At 38.2% G+C, this 24231-nt stretch overlaps 1 protein-coding gene across 2 annotated transcripts in view; it reads right to left on the bottom strand.

Moving 5' to 3' along the window:
• The window catches only part of TEK (TEK receptor tyrosine kinase), a 113115-nt gene that overhangs the window by 19462 nt on the left and 69422 nt on the right, over nucleotides 1-24231 (bottom strand). For both annotated transcript variants that reach the window (XM_079112345.1, XM_079112346.1), the window contains exons 9-13: nucleotides 14123-14267; nucleotides 10895-11056; nucleotides 9053-9187; nucleotides 4878-5165; nucleotides 227-526 (exon numbers count right to left, since the gene is read on the bottom strand). In XM_079112345.1, the coding sequence (XP_078968471.1) occupies nucleotides 227-526; nucleotides 4878-5165; nucleotides 9053-9187; nucleotides 10895-11056; nucleotides 14123-14267 (1030 nt within the window). The remainder of the gene's footprint in view (nucleotides 1-226; nucleotides 527-4877; nucleotides 5166-9052; nucleotides 9188-10894; nucleotides 11057-14122; nucleotides 14268-24231) is intronic.

The following is a 24231-nucleotide window of genomic DNA, read 5'->3' as shown; positions in this document are numbered from 1 at the left end:
GGGGTATGACATTAAGCTAATCTGTTTCAAGGTTTAATAAAAGAATAGAGACCAACAGGAATCCTTCACTGAGGTACTTTGATTTTAAGGACCTACATAGTGATGATAAAACCTATTAGGACAAATGAATTATGACATATGTATGGGGTGAATATCTTAAAACATTGCAATTTTTCTAATACTGTCCAAAACTAACCCTTTGTAAATACCTATCCACTCCACCAACCTTGAGACTCTGGGAGGGTCATCAGCTCATGGGAAAAGGACGGGTTGCTTGACCCTATGTTGTTCTCAGCAAAGATGTCCACCTGGTATGCCGTTTCAGGCTCCAGGCCCTTGAGTTGGTACTGAGTGATGGTGGCATTCTTGATCTTCACATCGATGTGCTGGTCTTCATTCTTGCCCTGAACCTTGTAACGGATGATAACGGAAGAAATAGAATAGCCATCCAGTATTGTCCAAGAAATCACAGCCGTGGAATCTGTGATGTTGGAGATCTTGATGTTTTCTGGTTGAGGAGGGAGAACTGGAAATTCAAAAAAGAATTAAGATATACTACCGTCTCTTGGATTATCATGCTTTTGAGAATGGGCTCACATCATCTCATAAACCATGAATGGCAAATGCATGCTTTCTCAGATGGTCATTCCAACCCACTGGTAGTGGCACTGGACCCCATGCAGCCTGGGAAGACTGGCACACACAGGGAAATTGCAGAACACCTGTCACATACTTGTCTTACACTAGTTGAAGGCCTCAGAAATTCTGTTACTCCATAGACTGTTCTTGATGTGGGGAAGAATGAAAAGTTTAGGTGAGCCAATGTTTATAGAGTGTTTACAAAGTACCAGGCATCATTCTAGATCCCTCTATGTATTTACTCATTTCCTCTTCCTTACAATCTTACTATTAAATACTCAGTCATAGAGACATTAAGTGACTCAGCCAGGGTCACACTGCTATTAAGTAGAAGTAGGATTCAATTCTGTTGATCAGACTCTGTTGTCTATAGTCTTATACTGTGTATCACACGGCCTCTGATTCAGATTCAGTGGGTCTGGGACTGATATCTGCGTTTTCGAAGGTTCCTCAGATGAATCTTTGCTATCAATTCATTTATGGAACAGAAGGCAAGTCTGTGTATACATAAGAAAATATGCTAAGCTCTTAGTAGACAAAGTGCTACAGGGATTTGGGGAAAAGTCAGGGCCACAGGCAGGGCAAGAAAGAGAAGCTTTGAGGTTTCCAGGTTTGAATCTGACATGCACAGAATGATCCCTGAACCTCGCTCCAACTCCTTTTCTAAAGAGCATGGCTACAAGGGAGGTTAGGCCGATTGGAATGTGCTTCCACGTTTAGCTCCTGAGAACCACACCAGAGGTACAGAGGTGATGCTGATATTTTTTATTAGAATTTTAGAAACGAGAAAACTGACTTCATATTTAAGGGAGAGAGGGTTGGGGAAGGAAAGATAGTGGACTGAGATAGACAGTATTACCCTGTGTAAATGTATGATTACATAAATGGTGTGAATCTACATTGTGTACAACCACAGAAATGAAAAGTTGTAACCCATTTGTGTACAATGAATCAAAATGCATTCTGTAAAAATAAAAATTAAAAAAAAATAATTAAGGGATTTGCCCTGGTGTCTTAATTAGCAATTAGTAGACTTATGCTGTTTCACTCCATATATCATTGTCTTTCCATATGAAGGTTATGCTTATAAGCAAATTAGAACCTTTGAGAAGTGTCCTGAGCCATTTTATTACTACCCTGAACTCTCAGAGATTCTTCATTCTAAGTTTCCTGTTTCTATTGATTCTCCATGTCATACTCCTTAGGTAACTGTGGCAATTTATGAGAATTAGATATTGGATTTTGGGCCTTTCATTCTGATTGTTATTCTCTTTGTCTAACAGATGATAAATTACCCAAAGTCACAATTAATCAACAGTCTGCTGAACTTCCTTTGTATCCAGTAGTGAGCTTTTTGGATATTTTTTACAAAAATATAAAATAAGCTTCCTTCCCACAAGAAGATTACAGAGTAATGGAAATATGAACATTTCTACATTTCTATGAACACATGTTTAATATTTGTATAGTTGTACCTCGAAAAATTCAACTTCATAAACAGGTTGTCTTCTGACCACAAAAATAATTGGTGTCTTGCTGACATCTGTTAGAAGAATAATGAATATAATTTTGTTGCCAATTAAAAATCATGAATTTATATCTGTCAATTTATCTGTTTTGTATCTGAAAGGAGTTATCCTCCGAGATAACTCAATGGACCTCTGATTTAGAGTCAATGAACCTGGGACCAGCATCTCCATCTCAGCAGATTCCCCAGATGAGTCCAAAGTAGATTATAATACTTAAGGGAATACTAATCAGACCTTAAGTAATTGTGAAATGTGATATCACCACTGAAAGAACTTCTCCAAGACCCAAACTTATTTTGAAGCTATTGGTTACCAATTCAGAGACAAATGGGTAGCATGGTTGAAAGGACCAAGGACAGCAGGGAAGGAGGTAGAAAGGAGAGAGAGGAGGAAGAAAGGAAAAGAAGGGGGAGGAGGAAAATAAATGGGAATATGACTTAGAATACTACTTTCAGTGATCCTATGATTAATAGTGCATAATCCTAATGAGGATAAAATTTGTGTAGAATAGTAAATTAGCATAAGATGATTTTATAAAAGAGTATAGTAATTCACCATACAGTTATCAAAACATTTTACAAATATAAGTTAATTTAAACAAGCTGGAAATGATACAGGAACCAACATTGATAAATGGAAGAGAAGAGAAAGCCCAGTAGATTCACAGTGAATGTGAAAATTTGGGATATGATACAGAAAACATCACAAATCACTAGGGGGACTATTCAATATGTGGCATTGGGACCATATGTGAATCAATAAGATCAAAATAAAAAATATCAAAGTACACTGTGTACCCTCAAATTATATTCATATGAGTTAAGGACCTAAATATGTAAAACAAAACACAGGAACTACTAGAAAAAATACAAGGAATATACTTATGACTTGAAAAAAAAAAACAACTCAAAATGTACAATGTACAGGCAAATATTGGCGGACCTGAGTACATCAAAATATAAAGGGTCTATGGGTTAAAAGACATCACACACAAGGTTAAAATAAAATGATTAGAAAAATATATTAGCAATGCATATAACAAGATGATATGCAGATTATCTTTCCTACTGCTTGGTAAAAATATATAATCTACAGCAAATGGGCAAATTACATCCACAAGTATATTTTTTAAAAAACACACAAATGACCCATGCAAATAAGAAAAGGTGCTTGACCTTCCTAGTTATCAAGGAGAAAAAAACTGGAATTAAAAATGGGCTTTCTTTTTTGCTTTTATGATTGGCAAAACTGAAAAGGTCTGACAGTATCAAGTGATACAAACATAAGGGAACCATGTAGATACAGAGATGTGAATACAGTACCCTCACACTCTGGGACACAGTACACGCTGAGTGGCCACCTTAGAGAAGCATTGCCCACGAGTTTCACTTCTGGACAAGTTCCCTAGAAAAGCTCCCCCTCTGCACATGGAGATATGAATAAGGATGGCAGTTGCATTTTTGTTTGTGACAGTAAAACAATGAAAACAACCAGAATAGCCATCTCAAAGGGACTAAATGACATGGTATATTCACAACATGGAATATTATATAGAAGTGTATAAGGAATATATCAGATCTAAATAAATGAACAGATAAAAATCATTTTTATTAAGAAAAAGATGAATGGTCCTGTATGCATATATACACTTCTGGTTCTCTATATGTTAATATTATAGAACAATGAATGGAAAGACAAAAAACTCATACTTTTGCTTGTCTCTGCAGAGAGGGGAATAGAAACAGAGATGACAGTCAAAGGGGATTTTAATGTGTCTGTATTGTGTTATCACTTCAAGTCAACAAAAAATGCTAAAAGCAAACATGACAAAGTACTATTGTTAATCTGGATAGTGAATGTTTGTTGTGTCTCTGCACTATTGTGTAACTTCTGAATTTCACACAATGAACACACACACAAATCCCTAAACACCAGCAAAATAGCTCAGACTTTCAAGAGTCACTGACATGAAAGAGTGGCTGGAGAAACACTGAGCCAGCTTGCACACCTGTTAATGAGGAAGCAGAGAACCAGCTGCAGAAAAGCCTCGGACTTTGGGGATTGACACGGGGCCACAAGACCCTGATTTATTGTAGTATTTTACCCAAGAAGTATCTCTTCTTTCCTAGACCTCCAAAATGATTCATTGAAGCAAAACAGAACTCACTGCTTAAATGATGAAAAAACTTGCAATACTAGGAAGAAACCCCAAAGTTCCAACTAATTTTAAATAACCAATCTGAAATATAGAAAAGTTATAACTATAGAATACTTTGAAAGAAACTTGGTTTTAGTGCTGTCAGATACATATATTTTAACTCCAAGAACTGTGTTTTGAAAAGTTTTCAAACAAAGTTGTTTAGCTTTTAAGATTAGGAAAGACTCGTCCCTCATTAATGGGTATCCATGTACGCACAGCTGATTAAACAAGTCCTAGAAAACTTTATTCATGTTACTAATCTACTTAATAAACAACTCCTTAACATGGAGGGGTGAATTTAGCACAGTCCCACCTGTATCATTGAAAATCCTAATTAGACTTTCTTCTGTATTACAGGTTATTAAAATGACTAGGTGAATAGTAATTGGCCTTCACTAACAAATGCCTTTTGTAATTTTTAAGAACAGTCTTGAAGTGACAGAAGCTAAGTCCCAATGGCGGTAGCTGAGTGCTGTTCAGGTACAGCTGGAGCAGCATAAGTGACTTACTGTCGCTGAGGGTCCACGCAGTGAGATCTTCACTCCATTCCCCCTGGGCCTTGGTGTTGACTCTGGCCCGGACTATGTACTGCTCTCTGGGGTGTAAGTTGTTGAGTAGCACTGAGGTCAAGTTGCCTGGCACTTTAATATTCTGCTGATCACTTTTTATTTGCACAGACCTCCTTTCCACTTCCACATAGAAGTCATCTTCTGAGCTTGGAAATATTGGTTGCCAGGTCAAATTTAGTGTGGTCTGACTTTTTGGTAGAAGACTGAGTCCTCGTGGGGGAGGGAGTCCTAGGAGAAACCAGAAAGATTATTTTTTACAAAGCACAGAAGTTATGACATCCCCAAAGGACACCTTGAAAGAATAACTGACTTCTAGAACAATGTAAGAACTTCACACACTGTTAAAAAAGCACAAGCTAGCAACCATATACTTGTTTTTCTGCGAAAATAACAAATCTTTAAAATAATTTCAATATGTAGTTTGAGTAATTTTAATAAGGGAGTACAACCCCATTTGAGAACTTGGGGATATTTCTTCAAGAGCCTTAAAAATGTCTGACTGAAGAAATAAATCCTGAAGATATATTCCCAAGGAAGAGGAGAAACTATGTGCATGGAGATGTTCATTATGACATTATTCATGACAGAAAACAATTGGAAAAATTCAATATTCAAAATAGGGAAGTTCTTTAATGAATTATACTATAGCCATCAATAGATAAGTAATAGATAAGTATGGAAGACTAGTAAAAATGTACATAGCGCATGAGTTTAAAAAAAACTGCAACTTGGTAAAATTCATCTAAAATTGATGAAGAACAGGAGAGAAATTGTTAAAAATTAAAACAGTGGGTTTTCTTAGGTTGTAGGATTGCGAGTATTTAGTGTTTTTTACCAATTTGAGAAATATATTTTAAAGCTGTTTCAGGGTTACTTCTCCTAAGCAAGGGAAATTTCAGACATTGTAGGAGCTGTGGTAGCAGGGTCACTCCTTGCCCTGCTCTGGTCACATCCAGATATCAGTTATGCCAGGTGAGACAGTTCACACCTGTAGTCCCTGTAACTTGGGAGCCTGAGGCAGAAAGATCACAAGTTCAAGGCCAACCTCAGAAACTTAATGAGGCCCTCAGTAACTTATTGAGACCCTGCCTCAAAATAAAAAAAATAAAAGCAGCTGGAGATGTAGCTTAGTAGTAAAGCACCCTAGAGCCACACACACACATTCAGCTATAACCACACACTGCCAGAGTTACCCACATGAACCTGTGACCAAAGAGGTAGCTGAATGGAAACACTATGGATTTTAAAATCAGAGAGCGGGAGCAAGCCACTTCAGTTTCATGACCTGGTGCAAATTCACAACCCCTCCAAGTTAACATGAAAAGCAGCACCAAAATACTCTCTTCCAGACTCAGGAAGAAAAAATGAGATAATGGATGTGAAAATGCTTGGAAGGTATTGGAGGTTTTATTAATATTACTTCTCTCCCTTCCTCCTTTCTTCTTTCACCATCTTATCTTGTGTCAATGAACAAAGGAGGAATCTGTGGTTTCAGTTAATAATAGTAACTAATGTACAAATTCCAGATACAAATTCCTTTCAAAGCAGGATGGGTATCCCCTCATTCGTGCATTCTCAGCGGCAATGTTGCCACCCCGAGGGGGCATAAATTGGTTCTTAACAGCATAAGAAAATTTTAGATTATGACAGTGGTTCATAAAGGGTCACAAAAAGATGGATACTATCATGGCATTAAAATGTCACAGGTAGAGATGAGGTCTATTAGGCCAAAAATATCTTTAAAAAGCTCCTTAGGGGGTGATTTTTGTTTTTAAAATTAGGTTAAGAAACACTGCTCTAACTCTTGGTTACAGGTAAGAGGAAGAGGCTCTTTTCATTGAGCCACAAATCACACCAGCCATGCTGACTGCCCTTGAACTAGTGCGAGCCAGCACCCAGGCATGCACTTGTACCTTTAGCATCATGCTAAAGGTCTTTTTGATTCTTTCTCTAAAATCCAAAGTCAACCACCCAGAATGGTTAGGCAGGCTTACAATGGCAAAGCGGCATGAAGAGATGATGTTTTGGAGAACACACGTGAGCCCCCCAAGCTCGTGTCTCACAGAGGAGACGCTGGACAAATACAGATACTTCCCTTTCCCCTTCCCTTGAAGAACATGGCAGCCCTTCCCCAAGCCCTGTCTGCCCTTTCTCCAATGTGTTGAGAATGTGTTTTCTTCCCTCCTCTGCTGGTCTCCCTGGCCTTCACCACCTCACTCAACACACATAAACACTGCAGCTTTCAGATGAATTAAAAACCGGCATCAGCAAATTCAGATGGGAAAAGGAGAACCTTCAAGAACTCCCTTCCCGTCCAGCCCTGAGAAGTACTTTGAAGTATTCCAAGAGACCTCTAAATACATCCTGGTTGGAACATATTCTGAGGGCTATACAGCGCGAGTCTGTGAAGGTTTTGTGTTCTGTTCCATAAATACTGCCCATCTGAATCAGATTAGGACCTTCTCCTTCAGATTCATCAAGAGAATTAACCACCATTTGCCTTTTGGCAGCACCCTGATGACACATTTGGGGTTCCTTTGATTTCAGTCATGGGGATCCCTTTCTCTTCTAATTTACATACCCTTTCTAGTATTATTTTTTGCTTTTACAACCTGATGGGTTCCCAGGAAGCCAGTTCTTACTTGTGTGATACCTCTCTAAGCCCAGAGTAGCTTTTGTGTCTCATGTGGTTCTTTAAGGATGCTGCTGGTCAGATGAGACTGGTGGGTAGTGAGAGGGGAACTGTCTCTATTGGGGTGCACAATCCCCCCATAAGAGCGAGGTATTCTTCCTAGTTCTCTCACTAAATCATTCCATATCTTCCTGCCTTTAGTAAGTGGACCCAAAAAAAAAAAAAAAATGAAATAAGGAAATGGCAACTTTGGGCTCATAGGTAAAAATAACAAAAGGATATGAAGTCTGATGATCTAGTACAGTATGTGATTCATAAGACACATCATCACAGGCAAATCATTAACCACTCTGAAACTCTACCTTTCCATCTATAAAGCGAGGAAGATGATCATTTTTACCCTACAAGATGTGTGAATTAGATATATATGAGTCTGAAACCATAAAGAATTGACCAGGAGAGAGTGGGATAATGATTATATACAGTGAATAAATCAAAGGTCCAGAAAAGAGAATTTTACAGAGGATCACTCTGGTGCTTCAGGCGAGGGCCCCTGGTGGCAGAAAGCTGCACCCCAGGTAGTGTCCAAAAGGTTGCAAAATAGCATCAAGAGCTTCTCCATTAATCCAGTGGAAGGTAATATTGACAAATCAAGAAATATCTCTACACAAAGTATCTAGAACATGTAGACCCAGGATCAGCAATATTAAACATCACTTGAGAATTTATTAGAGATGCAAATTATTGAACCCCAGCCCCACCCCACCCCAAAACATGGAATCAGAAACTCTGGGGATGGGGCCCAGCAGTCCATTGTAACAAACTCTCCAGGCAATTCTAATGGACACTGTTTGGGGACCACTGATTTAGCAACATGGAGGCAAATACTGTAAGAAATAGTTTAAGGAGATAAAACTGGCTGCCTATAGGAGGCAGGTCTGGGAAGTGGAGGGGAAAACCATGGCTGTTCTTTAGATAAAAGCCTTTCATTCTATTTGAAGTTTTAATCATGTGTATGAACACTTTGAAAAGTTAGAAATTCGTTCTTAAAATAAACAAACTGGGATTTCTGAAGTATGTCTATGGCAGAAGCCTGGCCTGGACCCTTAAGATGGAAACAGGAAGCTGGTGGTGAAATACAGGAGCTGAGGCTCAGCACAGTTGCTGCTAAGTAAATCTCAAGTCCTAAGGGATGTCCCTGCCTTCCTGAAGATTCATCTGCTTCCTTTTCTGTCCCTGTGGATGGCTGCAGACCCCCTCCCCCAGGGAGACAGACCAGGAGTCCAGCCCAAATAAAGGCACTGTTTGGCTTGAAGTTGCCAGCCTTCCTGTCACTTTCCCACCCATTCAAAAGCAAACTCCGTCCACCTCCATCCCCACCCACCCACTCACCCACCACCACCCTTCCTGGTCTTCCTTCCTCTTTCCCTTTCCTCCCCCTCCCACCCGGCTCATGAATAAATGCCTGTTGGCTTCAACTGACCGATAGAAGCTGTTGTGAACCGTCTCACGGGTCCAGGATGCCCTTCCCCGCCCTCTCCGCGACGGACCAGCTGCACACACAGCTCGTACTCTGTTCGAGGTTCCAAATAGTTGAGTGTAACAATCTCATTTGTCACTGAGAAGAGGAAAAATCCAGGAAACTTCAGTTTGCATTCTGTTAAATTATTTAAACTTGGGAGGTTATTATTGCAATGTAAAATAAATCTAAAATTTCAAAAAGGCAATATCTGGGTGAAATAGATAATTCTATCCTCAAGGCCTCACTTTTTCAGAATAAGGAAAATTAGACTTTTGAAAAAATGTTTGCAGGTCACACTGTGTCATGACCACATGTATCTCTGTGCCATCTGCACATTTTCTGCACAAGACCTTACAAATCTATATGAGACATCATATTTAGGAGGGAAACTCAATTAGAATAATTTTATTTCTACTGTTTAAGTCCATATGCTGATTATAATCAAGTTATTGAACAAAAAAAGACTCTTTGAGGGTATGCTCAATATGACCAGACAACCAACTTGTAATAGTCACATCACTATAATGAAGGGTTCTGAAGTCCCTTGAAAATAGGGAATTATTTTCAAACAGCGTTTTCTCCTTAGCTGTTTGCTTTAGCCAGCCTTTGTATCTCCATGGACATTTCAAAGGTAAATTTTTTTTCTTTACCTTATGATAAATTCCTAACTGGCAAGGGGGGAAATGGACTGTGTTTAACAGTTCTTAGAAGGCTACTTTATGGATGTTCACTTACAGAAAAAGCTGATGGCTTATTACCACCACATGACAAAATGGGCCTGGCCACAGATGTTGGAAACAGCAACCTAGCAAATCAGCTCAACATCCCTAAGAGTCCAGATTTTATCTGAATCTACAGTAGAACATGAAAAGCTCAGTAATAACATTGGGACTTCATTCAGTGTACCTGGGTGGTCAGCAGCATTACTGAAATCCAAACCCTCCTTTACTTTTTTTTTAATAACTTTCTCAATTATCTACATACAGTAGATACAGGATCATTTTTAGGATATCTTGGGCAAATTAAGATGAAATAATAGTGGAAGGATACATTTTTCCTACAAGGAGCATAGTGGCAGATCTGTCTGAGATAGTTTAATTAGAGCAGTTTGGTCAATTAATATAGCTATTTTATTTTCATTTTTAAATTACAATTTTACATCATCATGCAAATAGAATTGAAATCTGTATTTCAAGATAAACTTAACGTTAGGAACTTTTGACATTTTGTCACATTTTGCTGAATTTTTTTTTCTTTCAGGAAGTTGGGAGAGAGTCATAGATTTCTTTTTGACCACATGTCCTCCTTCCCCCACCCCAGTCCTACTTGCCATAGCCCAAACTTTTCAGGTTCAAAATCCTGAACCTGAATTCCTATGTTAGGAGTCTGCAAGACTGGGCAAGAAAACAAAAGAGAAAAAGAATAAATGACTTGACAAGATACGAAGAATCACCCCTAGGATTTAGGCAAAGTAGGTCTGCCTTTCCAGCAGACCCCAGACTTCCTGTTCCCACATCATGGTGTAAACACATGTTTTCACCATGACCAGGCAAGATAGAGTACAGAACTGGATATCCAGAGAGGCCCAGACAGGAAATACTGACCTAGATATTTACGCATAATGCAGGTGGGCTCTATGTCCCTAGTATACATAGACTTCCAAAAAGTCAGTCCCAGAACTCAGAAGGCCCCACACATTCTCCTGAATATTCTGAAATGGAGTGGAGGGTTAAGACAAGGAGAAGGGGATTTCTATATTTCCTGATGTCATATCCCTGGAGCCCCTCCTGTGCAAATCCTTACCTTGAATGTGTCTCCAAGCCTCATAATGATTAACAGGTTTATACAGAAGTTTCTTGGATTTGATTGGTCCATCTCCAAAATAAGGCTCAGAGCTGATGTTGATGACAGCAAAGTTATGTCCGGTGTCAATCACACTCGGTGCATTCAGAGGCTTTGGAAGAACTAAATAAAGTTTCGGCAATCAGATTAGTCCTTAGGCTTTGGAGTTTTGTTGTTTTGAGGGGAGGTAGAGGACGAAAGATTTACATTTCCAAGTCCTTTTGGAGTTCTCTGCTCAGATTCAATACAATCAATTACCTGCTCTCTGAGCTCTCTGCTTTGATCTTGTTCCTCCCAATCATTATCCAAAAAATGCTTTCTTAAAATACCCCTCTGCTCACACTCCTTTAGTGGATTCTCCTTACGCAGAGGATTAAAATCAAAATCTGCACCATGATCTGCCAGGCCTTGCATAATTGCTCAGTCTACTCCCTAGCCTCCTCTTCCTTCATCCAGTACCCTCTAGTCCCACTCACCTTTTAGTTCATTCAACTGACAAAGCACCAAGTTTCATTCCCTCTCAGCTTCTTTGTTGATGTCTTGCAAGGAATGCTCCACCTCCTATTATTCTCCCAGTTAACTATTACTGAACATTCACCTCTTAGCTCTGATGTGGCTTCATCACAAGGGACTGTCCCAGAACCTCGATTAGGACCCAGTGTTGTATCCTCAGAGAACCTCCACTTTTCTTTCCTTGTAATTTTCTGAGTTAATTATTCTAAGTTACTGTGATTATTTTATTGGTCTTCCTACCAGATCACGTATTCATTCACTCACTCATGTATATGTTCTTTTTTTCTGTTTAACATAGCACAGACTTATTATTTTACAGTTGTGGAGGTCAGGAATCAGACATGAGTCTGACTGGACTACCATGGAGGTATTGCAAGGCCGTGTTCCTTTCTGAAGGCTCAAGAGCAGAACCTACTAGAGACCACCCGCCTTCCTTGGCTCAAAGTCTCTTCCTCACCTTCAAAGTCAACAAGGCCAGGTCTCTGTGACTCTCTTTCACTATGATGCCTCTTTCTGGCTATGGTCAAGAAAGGTTCTTGCCTTTAAGTCTTGTTATCTGTGGGGGTCCCCTGGAGAGTCTAGAACAATCTATCCTTCTCAATGACCATGCATTCTCAATGGAGGTAACAGCAACCCCAAGGACCGAAAAATTGGTTTTTGAAGGAATAAAAAAAAACTAGATATTATAATGAATCATAGCCCTTCAGTCCATAAACAGATGTATAGTACAGCTGTAATGTTGAAATTTTATGGTGATAGGAGTTTTGGAATAAAATTTCTAAAAGAGCTCCTCAGTGGAATGATAATAAAAATGTTGTAAAACACTAGACTCTAAACTACTTAGGGCAAAGACCATGAAGGTTTGTTTACCAATATAGCACCTACCAGTTGTTCAGTTAAGTGTTTGTCAGCGAGTTCCCAGGAACTTGATAGCTCCCTTAGAAAGAGATCCTCTTGGGCTGGGGATGTAACCCAATGGTAGAACACTTGTCTAGCATATGTGAGGTCCTAAATTCAATCCCTAGCACCTCGAAAATGAAAAGACCTTCTTAGTAATGCATGCCTGGGTTTTCTTTCCCTCCTCAAGAATTTATATTATATGATGTAGAAACTTCAGATATCAGGGGACATTTCAACATTCAGTAATTTTGCTTTTTTTCTTTGTCTCAACACTTTGACTTAGCAGTGACCTCAAGGGTGCCCCACTTAAAATTGCAGTCACCTCTCCAGCATTCCTTACCCCACTCTCTTTAGTTTCTTCGATGGCACTCAGCATTTTAGCCAATGATAAATGTTACTTATTTGCCATTTATCTCCCCATAGGAATATAAGCAAGGTGTAAGAAGTTATTTTGATCATATGAGTATTCTACTGAATAAAACAGATTTTGGCTTTTTTCCATAATCAAAATAATAATAATAATAATAAGAAGAAGAAGAAGAAGAAGAAGAAGAAGAAGAAGAAGAAGAAGAAGTCCTAGATGGTTTACATGGATTCTTGGGGTAGAGAATCAAAGTCTATGCAGTTGTGTTCATGCCTCAGCTGTTACTGGCCTTCTTTTAAAACATGATTATGTTCTGAGTATTTACATCATTTCATTCATGGAGGTTACCTTTCGGATCTCCCAAGGATTCCTAATCAAGTAATGAGATGGGATAAATACTATACACCTTTGGCCATCTTGCTTCCTCATCTGTAACACAAGAGACTCCAAAAGCAAAATGGTCTAGAAAAGATGGCCACTTATCAGCTGTACTACCTTCTACACTCTAAACCTTCTGAATTTGTTTCCTCACTGGAAAAGGAGATAAAAGTATCTACTGTCAAAGACTCTTGCAAAGATTAAATAAGATGAAGTATGCAAGTACTTAGACCAGTGCCATTTTTAGAATTTATACCAGAGTGCTGTTATGTGTTCATATGTCACTTCCAAATTTAAAATCCCTTGCAATATCTGGGTACACCAGCCAAGTTAATTTGTATTTACCTCCAATTTATTGTTTCCCTTAAAGCCACAAATGTACACATATTCATTGAGGTTAACTAAAAAATTTGAAATACTCATATGTAACAGTAAGAAGACCCACAATCCTGAATACATGAGAAATCATTCATGTTAATTTTATGGAATAACTTCATATTAAGTGAGTGATCTTTGAAACAGATTCTCCAAATCATTCTTGATGACGAGTAGGAAGTCACAATGATGAAGCTAAACTTATTGAGAAAACTCACTGAAAATCGTCACAACATTGATGATAAAGTTTTTATGAAGTGCAATCCCTACTAGACATGTTGTGTCAGGCATTATTTTAAGTATTTTATAAACTCAACAAATCTTCACAATAACTCAGGGATAGACCAAATAAGCTTCATTTACAAAGAATGGCTCAAGGAAGTTAAGCTCATTTGTTCAAGGCCACACAAAAGATCATCAGTTGTTAGAGACAAAACTCAAACCCAAGGCTATGTGACTTCAAAGAGCATACTCTTGATCTTTTCATTATACTTTTATGGATTTGATTTTAAGGAAAAAGACTCAGTATTCTAGAAAATACCTCAAAAGTATCTTGGAGGTCAGAAAGCACTTCTGTCTAGAAACAGCCCATTTCCCCAGCAATATATAAACACAGTGCATGAAGAGTGTAAGATCTTCCCATGAAAAATGAAGCTTACCTTTAACAGAAATGTTGAAGGGCTTTTCCACCATCCCAGCCACTGTGTTCACACTGCAGACCCAAACACCTGAGTCAGGGGGTAGGATCCGATGGATGGTGAATATGGCCACTGAGAAATGATCTGTGTGGTTAAAATCTTTTGGCTGAAATAGTCAATACAAAAATAATAATAATAATAATAATAATTAAAACTTCTAGGGAGTCGTAAACACAAAGGTCCAAAACACTGACCCCATCTCATTGTTTGATAAGTTTTCTAGGAGAGATTAAGAAGCTAAATGTAATGCTAATATAATTATTGGCTTATTTCCAAAGCTATTGTAGTAGCCCTGAACGTTTATATTGGATGGATGCCCTCTCAGATCCTGCTGTTGTATTTGTGTTTGGGAGTGTGGGGTAAACACAAGCCAGGAGTCTAATTCCTTTTAAATTGTTCCTGGTAGCGTTTGTTTCTTTCTGGTCTTATACCAAGATGGCTGGGTGGGAGGATAAGTGGCTTCCTAAGTATCTGAGGGACTGTAGGGTGTGGTATCATGGAAAAAGCCAGGGTGCTGAAGACACATGGACCTTGGTTACTTTAAATCAATTCCTCACCCTGCCAATCTTGACTTCTGTAGAAAGGGGAACAGGTAGGACTACAAAACTATGGATGAAGAGCAAGATGGCAGCTGAGTAGGAGGCTCCAACAATCCTCTCCCCACAGAGAAGTCAATTTGAAGAGCTATTCACACACCAGACTGCCTTCACAAGAACTAAAGGAAGCACAAAGAAAGATCATAGTGCCTGGTCTTGGAACAAAAATGAAGACATACTGAAGAAGACAGGAAGGAAAGAGTTGTCCACTTCAACCCTCGTCCAGCTCAAGTAGTGCAGTGTGAAGAGATGCCCTCCACCTGGGGAGGGAGAGCATGTCCAGACGTTAGACTTAAAACCTAGTACCAGGTCTCCTACAGTGAAACCAGTGCCACAACGAGCCCCAGGGCCCCTGCCTCCAGGTCTGTACATACAGACTGAGCCACTGAACCCTCCTTAGCCAAGTGGCCAAGGAACTGCTTCTACCATATCTCCCCCAACCATCATAGCAAGGAGCAAGACTTCATCTGATGGGGAACAGGGAAGGAAAGAAAGCACAGGATTCTGTCTTGGAGCTCAGTGCCAAGAGACCCAGCACCAGTGACTCCAAATGCCCCAGATCAGCACTCAAAGACACAGCCTCTAGATCTGCAGTGGCACAAAGTAGAGTCCGGTACTACAGTTAAACAGACTAGTGTCTCAGCCTATATCACAGCAGCCTAGTATGACTCCACCCCAAGACTGTGCAGGTCCTCAAAGCTGTGAGACTCAGGTGGGATCCAGCTGAGCATCAGCCCAGGTAGCCAAGGGACTACCTCTACCACCTATCCCCTAACATAGGTGAGCATAGCAAAGAGTAATACTCTTCCCTCTAGGGATTAGGGCAGGAAAGCAAGCACAGAACTGTCTCAGAACTCAGTGCCAGGCTGGTGAAACCAAACACTGGACAGATACTAATTGTTCCTGTTCCCTGGTCAGTGCCTATGGCAGAGCCTCTAGACCCATGCTGGTACCAGGAGCGTACCCAAAGGCCCAGTTCATTGGACTTCTCTTCTGGTCAGCATCACCTGTGACTGGTTGTAATGGATTTAGATCATGAGTCAACCTTAGCTGTAGGCATCCCACAGCAGAATGGATCTTGGTTTTGTCCCTGTGCTTTTTGGTTGTGGGCTTAGGGTATGACCCAGCATTGTGGCATTGGTGGCAGTGAGACTGCCCGCCCCATTTCCTGCCCAACTCCAGGGAACCCAACATAGATAAAGTAACTATCTTCTGGGGGATGAAAACAGGTAAGCACCAACTTCCATAAAGAAGTCTGGGGCTTGTCTCTACACAGTGAGCCCCAGGACGAGGCAGAATCTTGTGGTGTCTGAGCACAGGTTAGGGACGGTGAACAAGCCCTCTGGGCCTATCTGGCCCTAGGTAGAGTATTGAGAGGATAGACTACTCTTTTTAGGCATACCTCCAGTATATCCTGAACAACGCACCAACTGCAGATTTGGGACAAACCTGGGCTTGAGGTACCCTGTAATGCTGATACAGTGACAATATACCACTAGTGGACTCACAGCAAACCTGGAATTAGGGTGCCATCTAGTCCTGAGATATCAGAAGTGTTCACAGGATTATAGATTGCTTAGAATTTCTGAAAGAACAGGCACAAACAAAGCCAGATTATAAGGAGTGGAGAAAAATTACCTAATCTTTCAATGTGCACATGGTGTTGTATGTCAATGAGTATTAAGATCTTTCAGGGACTCATGACCTTATCTAATGAACAACATGAGGCACCCAAAGGCAACCATATCACAACTGATATTGTGAACTTCAGACAGAATTCAAAATAGGTGTTTTAAGTACATGCAATGAACTTCAAGAAAAGAGAAATGATTCAATATTCTAACAGAGAAAGAAGAAATTGAAATAACTAGAAAAAAGTTTAAGAAATCATTAAACTAAAAAGTTTACTAAGAAAATTTAAAACATGACTGAGGAATCAGAATAGAACAAACAGAAAAAAGAACAAGTAAGCTTGAACCCAGGCTATGTGAACATGGAGGAGAAAAAATGGGGGGGAAAGTGGAATAAAGAAAGCTGATGGGAACTTCCGGATCGTATTAAAAGAAAAAATATTCAGGTTACCGGGGTTCAAGAGAGACTTGAGAATGTCAAAGGGGCACAAAATTTATTCAAACTGATAACAGAAAAATTACCAAACCCAGAGAAGGATACAAATGTCTAGGTAAGGAAAATGAAAGCTCACCAGTTTGATTTAACTCAACCAAATTTACTGCAAGACATATTATAATGAAACTCTTAAGGGTTAAAGATAAAGAGAATTCTCAGCCATATGGGGAGGCACATGCCTGGGATCCCAGATACTCAGGAGGCTGAGGCAGAAGGATCACAAGTTTGAGACCAGCCTGGGCAACTTATCGTCAAGACCCTGTCTCAAAATAAAAGGGCCAGGGATGTAACCCAGTGATAGAGCACCGGCCTAGTATGCACAAGAACGCTCATGAAGACAAGTGAACCACATAATGCACATAAGTGTCCCAATTCACATGACAAAAGACTTCTCAGTAGAAACTTTCTAGGACAGAATTAAAGGGTGAGATTTGTACAGTAGTGAAGGGGGGTGGGGAGGAACCTGTCAACCAAGAATACTTTACCTAGAAAACTTATCCTCTAGATGTGAAGGAGAAAAAGACATTCACAAACAAAATCTGAGAAATTTATTACCACCAGATTAATCCCACAAGGAATGCAAAAGGGGGTTCTTGAAACTGTAGGAAGAAGACACTACCCAGTAAGGTGAAAATATCAAAAGATAAAAACTCACTGTTAAAAATAACCATATAGATGAATACAGAATGTCCTAATATTGCAAACATGGTACATAAATCACTCATATCTTTAGTGTGAGGACTAAATTATAAAACAGTTAAAAATAAACATTAATATATCAAGAGATAGGCAATATAGAAATATGAGACATCAAAAATTCAAATGTGGAAAGTATAAAATTTTTTATTTTTTATTAGTGTTTTAATCTTTTTCTTTGTTTCTTCTCCTATGTTTCTGAATAATGTCAAGTAGCTATAACTTCAGAATAGCTGGTTCTAATTAAAAGATTTTTTGTAAGTCTCATGATAACCACAAAGCAAAAGTCCTTATTAGACAAAGCAAAAGTCCTTATTAGACAAACCAAAAACAAGAAATTCAAACAGACTGCTAGAGAAAAATCACTTAACCATAAAGGAAGACTATAAAAGAAGGAAACATAAACAAGTAACAAAATGGCAACAGTTAGACCTTACCTATCAAAACTTACCTTAAATGTTAATAGATTAGATTCTCTAATTAAAAGACAAAGCAACTGAATGAATGGAAAAATAAAAAAAGACCCAAATATATGTTGCTTATAAGAAACTCACCTCATTGAAGGACATGCATATACTAAAAATGAAGAGATGCAATGCAAACAGAATCCAAAAGGAAGCAGGAGTAGCCATATTTATATCAGATAAATAGATTATAAATCAAAAGTAAGAAATAAGAGTCAAGGATATAATGATCAAGGGGCCAATTTAGTACGAGGAAATGTTATATACATTTGCAAACACATTTGTAAATACAAACACACACCCAATCAATATCAGAGCACTTAAATATATAAAGTAAATATTAATAGTAGAAAGCTATATTAAATATTAAAAGGAGAAACATTCCAGTACAATAGTAGTAGGGGACTTATAGCAATGGACAGATGATCCAGAAAAAAAAATTGAAGAACTAAGAGTTAAACTGGACCCTAGATAAATATTCCTAATATACTTACATAATATCTCACCCAACAGCAGCATAATGAGCATTTTTTTCAACAGAACATGGAATATTTTCTAGGATGGATCATATGTTATGTTATACCCACAAACAAGTCTCAACACTTTTTTTTTTTTTTTTGTACCAGGGATTGAACCCAGGGACACTGAACTACTCTGCCATATTCCCAACCCTTTTTATTTTTTGAGACTGAATCTCATTAAGTTGTTTAGGGCATCTTTAAGTTGCTGAGTCTGGCCTTGAATATGTTATCCTCCTGCCTCAGTCTCCCAAGTTGCTGGCATTAAAGGCATGGGCCACCACACCTGGGCACAACATATTGTTTAAAACTAATATCACATGAAGTATCTTTTCAATCACAGTGATTTGAAACTTGAAATCAGTACCCAGACAGACTTTGGAAACTATATAAACACATGAAAATTCAACAACTTACTCCTGAAAAACCAATGGATCAAGGAAGTAAGGAAATTTCAAAATTTCTTGAAACAAATGAAAATGGAACCAACATATGAAAACCTATGGAATAAAGCAGTACCAAGAAGAAAGTGCATAGTAATCAAAACAGAAGGGTCTTGATCAAATTATCACTGTACCTCAAGGAACTACAAAAACAAGAACAAACACATAATTAGTAGAAGGAAACAAATAATAAATATCCAAGCAGAAATAAATGAAATAGAGACTGAAAAGCAGAATGAAAAAAAAAAAAATCAATGAATGAAGAACTGGATATTTGGAAGGATTTGAAAAATTAACAAACCCTTAGCCAGACTAGGGAAAAGAGGTAACTCAAAATCAGGGATGGAAAAAGGAAACAACTAACACCACACAAATGCTGAAAATCATTAAATATTATTATATACTAACCAGTTTAATAACCTGAAAGAAATGGAAAAATTCCTTGATATATATACTTTACCAAGATTAAATTATAAAGAATTAGAAAAACTGAACAGACTAATAACAAATAAGGTAACTGAATCAATTGTGAAAAGTCTATCAAAGAAAATCCCCAGGATTAGATGACTTTATTGCTGAATTCTACCAAAGAACTAATATTAGTCATTCTTAAATTATTTCCCCAAAAAACTAAAGATGAGGGAACTCTAAACACAGTCTGTGAAGCCACCATTACCTTGACACCAAAACAAAACAGACAAAAACACAACAAAGAAGAAAGCTATGGGCCAATATCCTTTATAAGCATAGATGCAAAAATCCTCATCAAAGTACTAGCAACCTCAATCCAACAGCACATTTAAAAGATCACTGACCATGAGCAAGTAAGATTCATTCCAAGGATGTACATATTCAAATCAATAAACATAGTACATCACATCAAAAGAATGAAGGGCAAAAGTATGATCATCCAATAGATTCAGAAAAGTTGTCTGATAAAACTCAACATCTTTTCGAGATAAAAATTCTGAATAAATTAGGTACAGAAGGAATGTACCTGAACATAATAAAGGCCACAGATAAAAAGTCAACAGCTAACATACCAAATAGGGGAAAACCTGAGGACTTTCTGAAAGCTAGACAAGGCAAGGAGGCCTACTTTCATGTGACATAGTACTGGAAATCCTAGCCAGGGTAATCAGAGCAGAAAGGGAAGGAAGAAAGGAAGAGGAGGACAGTGAGAGAAGGAAAAGGGAAAAAAAAAAACTAGTAAAGGAGGAAGTTAAATTATCACTGTTTGCAGTGATATCCTATCTAGAGAGAAAATCCCAAAGATGTCATCAAAAAAAACTAATAAATGAATTCAAAATTAGGATCCAAAATCAAAATTAAAAAATTAATAGCACTGCTATATCCCAACAGTGAATTGTGTGAAAAAGAAATCAATAAAGAAATCCCATTTGCAATAACTATGGAAGATTAATAATAAAATAACTAGGAATAAATTTTACCTAAGAGTAAAAGATTTCTGTTTTAGTAGCTCTTTCATTGCTGTGACTAAAGGATGGAACCAGACTATCTATAGAGGAGGAAAAGTTTATTTGAGGGATTGGATCATGGTTTCAGATCTCTCGATCCACAGACATCCAGCTTCATTCCTTGGGGCTCAAGGTGAGTCAGGACATCACGGTGGAAGAGTGGCAGAGGGAAGCAGCTCACATGATAATTAGGAATGGGAGAAAGAGATCTCCACTTGCCAGATACAAATATATACCCCAAAGCCACACCTCCTCCAGCCATACACCACCTGCCTTCAGTTAACAATCAATTAATCCCATCGGGTGATTAATTCACCGATTGGATTAAGGCTTTTGTAACCCAATCATGTCTTCTCTGAACCTTCTTGCATTGTCTCACACATGAGATTTTGAGAGACACCACACTTAAACCATAATAATTGACAAAATGAAAACTATAAGATATTGATAAAATAAATTGAAGAGCACACAAAGAAATAGAAATCCTACTGTTCACAGACTAGAAGAATATTCTAAAATGTCCATACTACCCAAAGTTATCTACAGATTTAATGTGATCACAATCAATGACATTCTTTACAGAACTAAAGGAAATCCTAGAGGAAGAGGGTCAAGACAGCAGAGTAGAGAAAGCTATTTCCTAAATTGCTCTGTGGCATAAGAACAGCAAAACAGACATACAGCTTCTCTTAGAGGTCAGTGAAAGAGGGAATCCTACTGAGACTTAACACTGGACTCTCAAAACAGCTTAGGGACTTGGGAGTTTGGATAGAATACATTTTTTTAAAAAAGAAAGAAAAAATCCATCGCTGGCACCAGCAGCCAATGTGTTCTACCATGGGCAGGTCAGAGAGGGAGACTAAGAGAACACACATTTCAGGGGCACTGAGAGATGTCTTGAAGCAGAGAAGACAGTGATCAGGGACATTGCCAAGCTGATGCAGTGGGTGAACTGAGCTTTGTTTTTGTGAGAGGGATGCTGTGAATCTCCCAATGAACTGCAGAAAGTAGGAACAGCTACCATCTTTTCCCACTGTGCTATGGTGGCTGGTGGGGATGGGTCCAAATTCACGTTCCCAGACCTATGTAAAGTCCAGCTGGGTCTGAAAAACTGACCAGGCAAGAATTTGACACACAACCCAGAATGTGACTAGAAAACCAGGTGAAATTCAGGCATGGAAATTCAGGGGAATTCAAGACACGCAGACCCGAGAGATCCTGGATGCCTCTCACTCTGAGTCTCATGGTTCCCAGGACCAGCTGGGAATGACCAGGAACTTGATCAGGCTTGGGGTAGAAGGGAGTGAATGTGTGTGCCTTGGGACTGAGCCCAGGTAGCTGAGACGTGGAAGTTGTGGGAGGTGGAGGGGGATGAAGGACTGGCTCCCCCACTGCTCAAGTGGAACCCAGGGAAAATTCCAGCAATACAGACACTCAGTGCTGAACGGAAGCAGCTGGGCTCTGGAGACATGCCGATTTAAAAGTTTCACCAGACTTCATTCCACAAAGCACCAGGGGTCTAGCTAGACCCCAACCCTGCCTCTAGGAGCTCCACCTCTGGGAACCCCTTTCACAGAACTCTATAGTGACCCTTCACTGTGAGTGGAGTAGACAACACCTTCCAACTCACCCACCTTATTTGCTAAGAAGGGAAGTCAAGAACAGGCAACATGACTAGTTCCAGAAAAAAGAATTGATGACCCCCTCACTACTGCTCTTGTGAAATACCTCAAGAAAAAACATGAAGACAATTGGGAATTGACAACCAACTTATAATATTACGGATACTTTTTCGACCATCTCTGTGGAAACAATTCCTTAATCTTTCCTTAAGAACCTTTTTTCTAAAAAAGCTTTTGTGTGCTGAATGATCCATGGACATTTTTACATGTTCATATTTGTCTCACTCTTCTCATGTCTAGCATTTCTTGAAAGTAGTTCTTTTCTTAATTATGTGTTTCGAGGAATAGGAGTAGTACACTTGGTTTTGTTTCATATTGGCTTTTTATTGTTGTTTTATATTGTTATTTTTAATTTCCCTTGATTCTCTTCCTCTTTTCTTTCATGAGCAACCAAATTCTATGGTTCTCTCTTTCACTCTTAACTCTACTACTACTACTCTCTCTCATCCTCCCTTTCAATTATTACATCTTATATCTCATCTGCTTTCTCCCTCTTCATCTTTTGAAATAGCAAACACTTTTGTAAACATAATATCTCTACTGTTGGCAGTTGCCTACCATATCATATCTGTTTAGAGTGCCAATTTACATTGTAGATGCCAAAATAGGAACCAAGTATTTCAACTGATACTGAATATTGATTGCATTGTTATTAATTGTCTTCCCCTAAAATATGACCGTACTAGATTTTTTTTAGAAACACTATAAATTCATAGGATAGATGCTCTACCACCTAGATTCTTACTGATAAATGGGTAGACATATAAACATCATGAAAAAGCAAGGGAACACACCATCTCAAAAAAAAAACAAATCAAAAAACTACGTTAACAGATTCCAATGATATCACAGTGGAGGAAATGACAGATAAGAAATTTATAAAGTTCATAGTTAAACTGATCTGTGAGGTAAAAGATGATGTAAGGAGAGAAAACAAAGAAAATTCAAGATGTGAAACCACTTCAAAGGGATATGAATCATGAAGAAAAATCAATCAGAAATATGCTGTTTCCAAGAGACTCACCTCATAGGCAAACATATCCACAGACTAAAGGTAAAAGAATGGGAAAAACATCATTCACATAAATCTCGTAAACAAGCAAGGGTTTCTACCCTCATATCAGATAAAGTGGACTTCAAACCAATGTTAATCAAAAGGAATAAAGAAGGACATTTCATACTCCTTAAGGGAATTATAAATCAACAAGATATAACAATTGTAAATATTTATGCCCTAAACAATGAATAAATGATTTTTATTCCCTGTAATTTTGATTTATTTCTGGTTTTTAAGTTGAATTAGTTTCCTCCTTTGATTGATTCTTCTTCTAGTATAGTTTCTCCCTTTGCTGGTTTTCAATTTTATTTTTCATGAAATATTTTATTGAGTATGTTTGATAGTGAAAGCTTTCTAGTTGTGAATTCTTTTAAGTTTTGTTTATCACGGAAGTTTTTATTGCATCATCAAATCTGAAGCACGGATCTCGTAAACAAGCAGGGTTTCTACCGTCATATCAGATAAAGTGGACTTTAAACCAAAGTTAATCAGAAGGGACAAAGGACATTTCATACTGCTTAAGGGAATTATACATCAACAAGATATAACAATTGTAAATATTTACACCCCAAACAATGGAGTATCTATGTACTTCAAACAAACTCTTATCAATTTCCAAGAATCAAATAGACCACAACACAATAATACTGGGTGACTTTAACACACTTTTCTCATCACTGGATAGATCTTCAAAACAAAAACTAAACAAAGAAGCTATAGATAAAAAATATAATTAATAATTTAGACTTAACAGAAATATATAGAATATTTCATTAATCAAAAACTGAATACACTTTCTTCTCAGCAGCATGCAAATTCTTCTCTAAAATAGACCACATCTTAGGACACAAACACTTAGCAAACACAAAAAATAGAGATAATACCTTGCATTCTATCAGATCATAATAGAACAAAATTAGAAATCAATATCAGAAAAAATAGAAGCTACTCTAATACCTGGAGACTGAATAATATGCTACAGAATGACCAATGGATAACAGAAGAAATC

This window comes from Sciurus vulgaris (genome assembly GCF_902686455.1).
Source record: "Sciurus vulgaris genome assembly, chromosome: 15".
Lineage (NCBI taxonomy): Eukaryota > Metazoa > Chordata > Mammalia > Rodentia > Sciuridae > Sciurus > Sciurus vulgaris.
The sequence above is the reverse complement of the archived record's forward strand: the minus strand, read 5'-3'. Positions and strand labels throughout refer to the sequence as shown.